This window comes from Bombina bombina, chromosome 9 (assembly GCF_027579735.1).
Source record: "Bombina bombina isolate aBomBom1 chromosome 9, aBomBom1.pri, whole genome shotgun sequence".
Classification (NCBI taxonomy): Eukaryota; Metazoa; Chordata; class Amphibia; order Anura; family Bombinatoridae; genus Bombina; species Bombina bombina.
The window spans coordinates 178,519,986-178,529,549 of NC_069507.1; the positions used below are offsets into that span (position 1 = coordinate 178,519,986).

Sequence of the window (9,564 nt, forward strand, 5' to 3'; positions counted from 1 at the left end):
GGAAGGGGAAAACAATATAATGAAGATATATAATAATTAAATGAAAGTGCTTTTTTGGTATGCATAATTAAACATTTTACAGGGGATTTAAATTTCCCATTAATCCAGTTTTCCCTTCTTATTCACATGTAAGAAAATAAAAGCATGTACTATACATAAACACTGAAATGCCAACTAAATAGAAAAATAATATAATGAATGCATTGAGTTTTACCAGCTAATGGAAATTTGGGCAATCACTGCTATTTCATCCTAGGGACACTTCAGCTGAAGGTATTTGCAGTTTTGCACAAGCTTATTGTATGTAATGTCATCAAAAGCTAATGTGGCATTTATATTTTCTTGGATAATTGCTATTTCTCTGGCAAATATAAGCCATGGTAATGAAAAAGCTAAAAATACATTTTTCATAAATTTATTAGGACAAAAAAACCCACATACAAAATGAATCCATTATGCAGATAAATTTATATCTACATTGTAACATTTTACAGACAGCACACTAACAACATTAAGCAGATGTATCATTTAGTGAAGCACATGAGGGATAATTATTTCTATATCTTCACAAGAGATTAAAAAAAAAAAAAAACAGTTTGTGACATTCATTTAAAATTGGATATTTTTTTAGGATAAAACACTTTTTGGGGAGAAAACTTGTCTAAAGATAGCTTTCTATTTAAGCTTTCTTCTTAAATATGTAAGAAGCAGAGCTTCTTTTGCCTCTTCATCACCTTAGAGGTAGCGAGATTAATTACCCAACACTAGCTTGTTCGGGGTAATTGACATTCACCGCTCTAGCGCAATTGGTTGCACCGGAGAGGGGAGTGGCATTGCACAAGAATCCTCTTTGCAATGTTAAATTTTGCTGCGCGATGCAACATCCCAAGTGGCGATTGCAGGCAGACAGGTTCCCAACTTGGGAACCTGTCCGCCTGCAGGGATAGTAAATCTAACCCTTAGAGGTCCATTTATTAATGTGCGGACGGACATGATCTGATATAGCGGATCATGTCTGCTGCACATCGATAAATGCTGACAGCATACGCTGTCGGCATTTTATCATTGCACCAGCAGTTCTTGTGAACTGCTGGTGCAATGCCACCCCCTCCAGATTTGCTGCCAATTGGCCACTAGCAAGGGGTGTCAATCAGCCCGATCGTATTAGATTGGGCGGATTGCTGTCCGCCCCCTCAGAGGTGGCAGACGAGTTAAGGAGCAGCGGTCTTAGGACCGCTGCATCTTAAAGGGACACTAACCAAAAATTTTCTTTCGTGATTCAGATTGAGCATGACATTTTAAGCAACTTTCTAATTCACTCCTATTATAAAATTTTCTTCATTCTCTTGGTATCTTTATTTGAAATGCAAGAATGTAAGTTTAGATGCCGGCCCATTTTTGGTGAACAACCTGGGTTGTCCTTGCCGATTGATGGATAAATTCATTCACCAATAAAAAAGTGCTGTTCAGAATACTGAACCCAAAAAAGCTTAGATGCCTTCTTTTTCAAATAAAGTAGAGTAAATTAGAAAGTTGCTTAAAATTGCATGCTCTTTCTGAATTACAAAAGAAAAATTGTGTTCAGTGTCCCTTTAACTTCCGCTTCAGCCAGAACTGAAACGGGTTGGAGGCAGGATCCGCTGCTTCATAAATAGACCCCATAGTCTGCATCTTGTTCTTTGTTTGCTGATGATTGTAGTCCAAGCACAAAGGTGCAGGGCCTACCATGCTTATGCACTTCAGGTCTTGCATATAATTTTGCAGTATAAGCCTTCATATATCTGGAGACAGTACATTGTAAGTGCAGCACACAGTATGGTTTAGCATCCTAAAAGCGTAAAAACCAAAATGTTTCTGACAGCATCTGCAGGACAAAATGATTTGTATGTTATTTTAGAAGATTTAAAAATAGTTAAATAACAGTATGTTACCACAAAGGGGTCTATTAATAAAAGAATTTGTCAGGCTTCACATCCTTTACAAAGAGAAGGTTACCAATGGCACTACTGGTGTAAAAGAGACCTGCCTGGTTTGGTATCTAGCTGGCTGGAATAGCCTTATATCTAGATGGCCTATTAATGCGGCTAAATATGGGTGCTGTGTGTAAATCCTTGAATTTATACTACCAAAAGAAGAAAGTATACACAGAAATAGCACTCCCAGGTCACATAGAAATGATAAGAGTAAATTAAATTTAGTCCAACGATGGAATGTGGGGAGACAGAAACTTAACTAAAATATAACTTTTATTGGGGTTTATAGATAAAACATAGGAAAAAATAGAATTTTAAAATTACTCTCAAGCTTCGACTGTAGTCAAATAAAATAGTGTGGCAATAATACGTGTACAAAAAAAGGAAACAAGAAATACTCTTAGGTTAGGTTTATCTGTTAGAATTTAAGCTTGCTTTTCCAATGTGATCAGAGAAAAAGAACTATTCGTTATATTACTGAATAGAGCGTGAATACAGGTCCAAGACAAACTATATTTATCAAAAATGGTTAATCTAGACCACTCAGGTGTTGAAGAATTCTACACCTTAGTATATTAAGTGGATGATATCCACTTCTGTTAGCTATGATAAACACTTGGTCCTTTGTAAATTACTGATTATCACAGTTTGTGTAGCAACCTACTGAGAAAAGTTGTATGGCTCATATACTGTCCACACAATTATTTTATACCACAGCTATTGTAAAAATCATTGGTATGATCATATTTATTTATTAGCTATAGGTACAGTAAGTGTTGGCTGCCTAGATTATACGTCATTTAGTCACCATACAAGTTGTGAGTATTAAAGGTATTGTCTTGGCTCAATTGCACTAGCAAGTTTGTACAGCGTGAGTTAATAATTTATGTGTCTAAAATTACACCTTAGTAATAGGTCATTGACTAGAGGTGTATTCGTAATTACAAGTGGTGTTTCGATACACTTATTCTTTCTGATCAGAGCAGGGGTGATACTATATCCGTATGGTTATATAAGAGCAAAAGTCCCGTTGAGCATGTATTCACTTTGTTTCAACTGAGACTGGGTGCCTTAATAGTTGCAGGTGTTACTATGTATTTAAATTCTAATATGCGTTAAATAACTATATTGATGATATCTGTCTAAATGGTTGTAGTGAGTCACTGACTTCGTAGCCTTTATTGATATCAGTGCCTGTGTGACATGAAGCACTTTGCGGTACCTTATATAAAGTAAAACTAAAATGCCGTTTTATTATTACTTGAGCGGCTAAATGCAAATAATTGGAGAATTAACCGCAACGCGGCTGTTGTCTGGAACCTGCCTTGTCGCGGCGTTAATAACACTTGTGCAACAATAGAGGCCACTGAATTTAAACTAGATGGAAAAGACTGAAGTTGTAAAATGTAACTTCGTTAACAGTTTAGCCGATTTGTTTAAGATACGCTGGGTACTAATTCGTAGTTGTACTTGACACTTAAATGGAGTGTCAAATCTATAAGAAATGCACCATGCTATATTGTGCTTTTGTGCAATTGGTTAAATTTTTGTGCTGGTTACTTGTTCCAGTTGTAATCTATCAAGTGAGATTTAGTGCGGTTGCACCGCTTGCATCATTGCTAAACAAGTAATAGATGTACCTCTTGCACTTGTGCTTGCTTACGGTATAGGGTTAAAGGTAATACCATCGGCTTACCATTGCATGCTGGTTAGTCAAAAGAATATATAATTTAGTGGGTGTGACTTGTCTTTCAACACACTGTTGTTTGACATTAATAACCGACGGACTCCCTTGCACTGAAACTATGTCGGCAATTCACTTCTTACTGCATTGAATGTTGTGTGTGCACTTGCTAGTGATTGAAATATTGAATGTGCTACCCGGTGTGGTCAGGAATTGCCTGTGAGAAAGAGCATTCTGACATACCTAGATACTTAGTATTTAAATATAGAGTAAATAATGCCAATTATTGTACACTATGCCAGATATGGCTATTGCATATATGTGAACAGTTATAAATGCATTCTGGACTAGTGCCTGAAAAGACTACAGTAATGAGTTCGAAAGCTTAAGGCTTACTAAAAACACAGGAGCTCCTAGGACTCCTCACCATTGCCCTCCTCAATGGTGAGGAGTCCTAGGAGCTCCTGTGTTTTTAGTAAGCCTTAAGCTTTCGAACTCATTACTGTAGTCTTTTCAGGCACTAGTCCAGAATGCATTTATAACTGTTCACATATATGCAATAGCCATATCTGGCATAGTGTACAATAATTGGCATTATTTACTCTATATTTAAATACTAAGTATCTAGGTATGTCAGAATGCTCTTTCTCACAGGCAATTCCTGACCACACCGGGTAGCACATTCAATATTTCAATCACTAGCAAGTGCACACACAACATTCAATGCAGTAAGAAGTGAATTGCCGACATAGTTTCAGTGCAGGGAGTCCGTCGGTTATTAATGTAATTAATGGAAGTCTCCCTATGGGTGATGGGGGAAACCAGACGTGGACTCCTTGCCCAGTGTGCTTAGAGGAATGTGGCTGCACCTCACTGACGAGGCCCATAGGAGGCCGAAACGATCGTCTGGGGTTGTCATGTTCCTTGTTCAGAGGAGAATTGCCTGGTATTTCGGGGCTGGACTGACCTTACTTGGCAGGATCAGACTGATATACTTCAGGAAAGTTTTCTTCTGTGAAAAGCACACTGGTCTAAAAGAGGCTGCTTCCGGGTGGTAAATCGCCATAGAACAAGCCACTGAGCTGTTGTTCGTTCCTGGTAGAGCGCTTCTCTCTTTGTATGCAAATTATTATGACCCTGGGGAAGTCTCCCTATGGGTGATGGGGGAAACCAGACGTGGACTCCTTGCCCAGTGTGCTTAGAGGAATGTGGCTGCACCTCACTGACGAGGCCCATAGGAGGCCGAAACGATCGTCTGGGGTTGTCATGTTCCTTGTTCAGAGGAGAATTGCCTGGTAATTCGGGGCTGGACTGACCTTACTTGGCAGGATCAGACTGATATACTTCAGGAAAGTTTTCTTCTGTGAAAAGCACACTGGTCTAAAAGAGGCTGCTTCCGGGTGGTAAATCGCCATAGAACAAGCCACTGAGCTGTTGTTCGTTCCTGGTAGAGCGCTTCTCTCTTTGTATGCAAATTATTATGACCCTGGGGAAGTCTCCCTATGGGTGATGGGGGAAACCAGACGTGGACTCCTTGCCCAGTGTGCTTAGAGGAATGTGGCTGCACCTCACTGACGAGGCCCATAGGAGGCCGAAACGATCGTCTGGGGTTGTCATGTTCCTTGTTCAGAGGAGAATTGCCTGGTATTTCGGGGCTGGACTGACCTTACTTGGCAGGATCAGACTGATATACTTCAGGAAAGTTTTCTTCTGTGAAAAGCACACTGGTCTAAAAGAGGCTGCTTCCGGGTGGTAAATCGCCATAGAACAAGCCACTGAGCTGTTGTTCGTTCCTGGTAGAGCGCTTCTCTCTTTGTATGCATACTCACAACTTGTATGGTGACTAAATGACGTATAATCTAGGCAGCCAAGACTTACTGTACCTATAGCTAATAAATAAATATGATCATACCAATGATTTTTACAATAGCTGTGGTATAAAATAATTGTGTGGACAGTATATGAGCCATACAACTTTTCTCAGTAGGTTGCTACACAAACTGTGATAATCAGTAATTTACAAAGGACCAAGTGTTTATCATAGCTAACAGAAGTGGATATCATCCACTTAATATACTAAGGTGTAGAATTCTTCAACACCTGAGTGGTCTAGATTAACCATTTTTGATAAATATAGTTTGTCTTGGACCTGTATTCACGCTCTATTCAGTAATATAACGAATAGTTCTTTTTCTCTGATCACATTGGAGAAGCAAGCTTAAATTCTAACAGATAAACCTAACCTAAGAGTATTTCTTGTTTCCTTTTTTGTACACGTATTATTGCCACACTATTTTATTTGACTACAGTCGAAGCTTGAGAGTAATTTTAAAATTCTATTTTTTCCTATGTTTTATCTATAAACCCCAATAAAAGTTATATTTTAGTTAAGTTTCTGTCTCCCCACATTCCATCGTTGGACTAAATTTAATTTACTCTTATCATTTCTATGTGACCTGGGAGTGCTATTTCTGTGTATACTTTCTTCTTTTGGTAGTATAAATTCAAGGATTTACACACAGCACCCATATTTAGCCGCATTAATAGGCCATCTAGATATAAGGCTATTCCAGCCAGCTAGATACCAAACCAGGCAGGTCTCTTTTACACCAGTAGTGCCATTGGTAACCTTCTCTTTGTAAAGGATGTGAAGCCTGACAAATTCTTTTATTAATAGACCCCTTTGTGGTAACATACTGTTATTTAACTATTTTTAAATCTTCTAAAATAACATACAAATCATTTTGTCCTGCAGATGCTGTCAGAAACATTTTGGTTTTTACGCTTTTAGGATGCTAAACCATACTGTGTGCTGCACTTACAATGTACTGTCTCCAGATATATGAAGGCTTATACTGCAAAATTATATGCAAGACCTGAAGTGCATAAGCATGGTAGGCCCTGCACCTTTGTGCTTGGACTACAATCATCAGCAAACAAAGAACAAGATGCAGACTATGGGGTCTATTTATGAAGCAGCGGATCCTGCCTCCAACCCGTTTCAGTTCTGGCTGAAGCGGAAGTTAAAGGGACACTGAACACAGACAAGACCGGGGAGATTGACAGCTCCTGCCCGTGCATGACTGGCTGTGCGCATGCAGGATTGCACGCAAGTGCACAATAGTGCTTGTGTGCAATGCTGAATTCCGGCAGCAGAATTCAGCCAGCGGCGAGCTGCGGCAGACAGGGGCGCGTATGTGTGCCCCTGTCCGCCAGAGCTTGATAAATCGACAGAAATAATAGGCAAGTGGATTGGGTTTCCAATGGTCATGAAACCCACAATATATTGTAGTCTAAGAATATTTTGAATATAAGCATAGTTGTTCTGAGTCAGGGGTCTTGATTCAACTTTAAATCCGACTCCGGCTTTACAGCTCATGAGCCATGGGTCTACACAACAGTTTAGATAAACCTCTGGTCACTAGGCATATAAGCTACCTCTAGAGCTGCAACAACTAATCGTTATAATCGATAATAATCGATTATGAAAATAGTTGTCAACGAATCTCATAATCGATTAATCGGTTTGCAATTAGTTGGTCTGTGCACAACACCAGCTGCTTCACTCCAATGAGCTCCTGCACATGGTATTGTGTTTTATGGTTAGGTCCTTAGCCTAAAGGACATCTACAGACGTCTGCTTTTCACTTTTTCAGGACAGTATACGTTTACAACTACCCCTGGATTATGTGCAACCCAGATATAATAGTCATCATTTGGATTGTTTATATTAAATCTGGTGATTTGGAACTATGCTTTTCATGATATAGTGCCAAGCTTGTTGTTTACACCTTGCCCCTAGATTGATGGGAGTTATTTAAATTGATGTGCGCTATTATCTGTTTGCACAATTATTAGCGTATTGCTTGCTATTGCTGATGATATGTACTGTATAAATAAATGTGCAAGGCTTTGTCCTGTTATTGATATACAGTCCTTAGCGCTTTTTGATTTTGTTTTTTATTGTTTTTTTATATTTTTAATAAATTGTGATAATATGTACCAGATTCAACCTTTATAAGTATATATTTGTTATTTTTAGAGTGGACTAGATATTTCCCCTAACCTTATAGCTGGTTATTTACCATTGCATATAGATATTCAAGATATTTTTATGTTAGAATGAAGTTAAGGGTTACTTTATTGAGAGGCCCCTTGCCAAGGTAGAAAACACTTAGCATTGGTGAAGAGCTAACAAAGATAAATATCCCACTTTGGTGAAATTGGCAAAACCCTACTTATACACCTCAACAGCCTTTTCTCTGCTGCAGGAAATATAGCTGCAAACGGAGAACCAGCCTTAGCCAGAAGCATGTGGACATGTTGAGATTTTTGCATTTCAATGCAAAGTTTCTGAAAGAGTGAATAACAGAATGTTATTAACAGTGATAGTCTAACTCTTTCTAGTTCTACCTCTTTTTCAAACAGTTTGTGGTTTTGTTTTGTTTAATTATAACTGTGCTCTGCTGCTTAAAATTTTTAGAAACAGTTGTGTTAATGTAAAGTTTTAGTCTGAAGTTTATATTTGTAACACTCATTATGTGGATTTTATTTAAAACATAGAAAACTATTATTGATTCTCTTTTTATCCGATTAATCGAAAAAATAATCGGCCGATTAATCGATCATGAAAATAATCGTTAGTTGCAGCCCTAGCTACCTCTATAAGTATTATGTCCATATAAGCTCATTCCCCATGATCCTGCAGAACTTTTGTCACCCACATTACCACTTGAAATCTGAGATAAAACCTCTGGCCCTGAAACTACATACCCATATCAGAGGTCTGATCAGGCCCCTAGAACTTGAAGCCTGTCAGCCAAATGCCAACACAATTCCAGATATTGGCTGTGTTGCCCCTCTGTAATAAGCCTCACATACCAATAAATGATCAGACATCAGATACTCTGCACCCCACATCCATTTCTATCAACACATTTCAGTAGCTTTATTAACAAATACCCAAGTATTTGTAAGAGCCAGAGAATAATTAATTTAGTGATGGATATGTGTAAGGACCAGGAATTATTTATTTAGGATGAATGTAGAAGAATAAAAAATGTTAGGGGACAAAGCTAAATAGTGTATATGAGTGTGTCAAACCAGAGAAGCTAGAGGACAAAAATAAAATAAGGATTCAAAGCACCATGGTCCAAGTTAATAGAAATGACTACATTGACAGGCAATTCAGGAAACTGAAACAATAACTGGACTCATATTTTAGAAACCATTGTCGTCTGGCGTAAGAAATAATTATACTACAAGCATTTCTCATTTCCAGCACAAAATAATTTATAATAAAAAAAAATGTAGCATACTATTAGAAGTATTTGGGTATCCAATGCGAATACCATTCAACTAGACAGTTGACTAGAGAACCACAGCGATAAAAGTGACAGAGTTTACTCATATAAATATTAAACTGGTAACTGAGTCACCATAATTTAAAAAATCTAACGTAATTTTGGCAACAAAAAAAAATGGTGACAGCTGCAACAATGGGATTGTCAATAAGATATCTGCAGATGCTGCGATTGGTATAGGTTAGCCCAGCATATGTTTGGCTCGGAAATTAACGTTATCGCCGCCTACAAAATACTGAGAGGGTTACACGGTGACGGTACGGAAGCAAAACCGCATTTTAAATAACGCAACTCACCGTTTTAACCCTCTCGGATTCCCTTCTCCATTCTCCGTTCCTTCCATCTTGTTTTCAAATCATGCGCCACAGCGTCAGTCACGCCTCCCTGTCTGCCATTGGCTGTGGCTCTCCGTCCTCTTTAAGCCCATTGGTGCATTTGAACAGCTGCAGTTTGTGCGAAAGCTCTCAGTTCTTTTTACTTTTTTACTTATCCTATAGGGTTTATTCATTGAATTAGGAAACACGCAGTTATTTAGGAAATAGCG

At 38.3% G+C, this 9,564-nt stretch overlaps 1 protein-coding gene across 1 annotated transcript in view; it reads right to left on the bottom strand.

Annotated features, from left to right (window-relative positions):
* ARHGAP19 (Rho GTPase activating protein 19) overlaps positions 1–9,363 on the bottom strand; it is a 264,970-nt gene extending 255,607 nt beyond the window's left edge. Inside the window, exon 1 of the mRNA XM_053692961.1 lies at positions 9,317–9,363. Coding sequence (XP_053548936.1) covers positions 9,317–9,363 — 47 coding nt within the window. The remainder of the gene's footprint in view (positions 1–9,316) is intronic.
* Between the last annotated feature and the right edge of the window lie 201 nt (positions 9,364–9,564).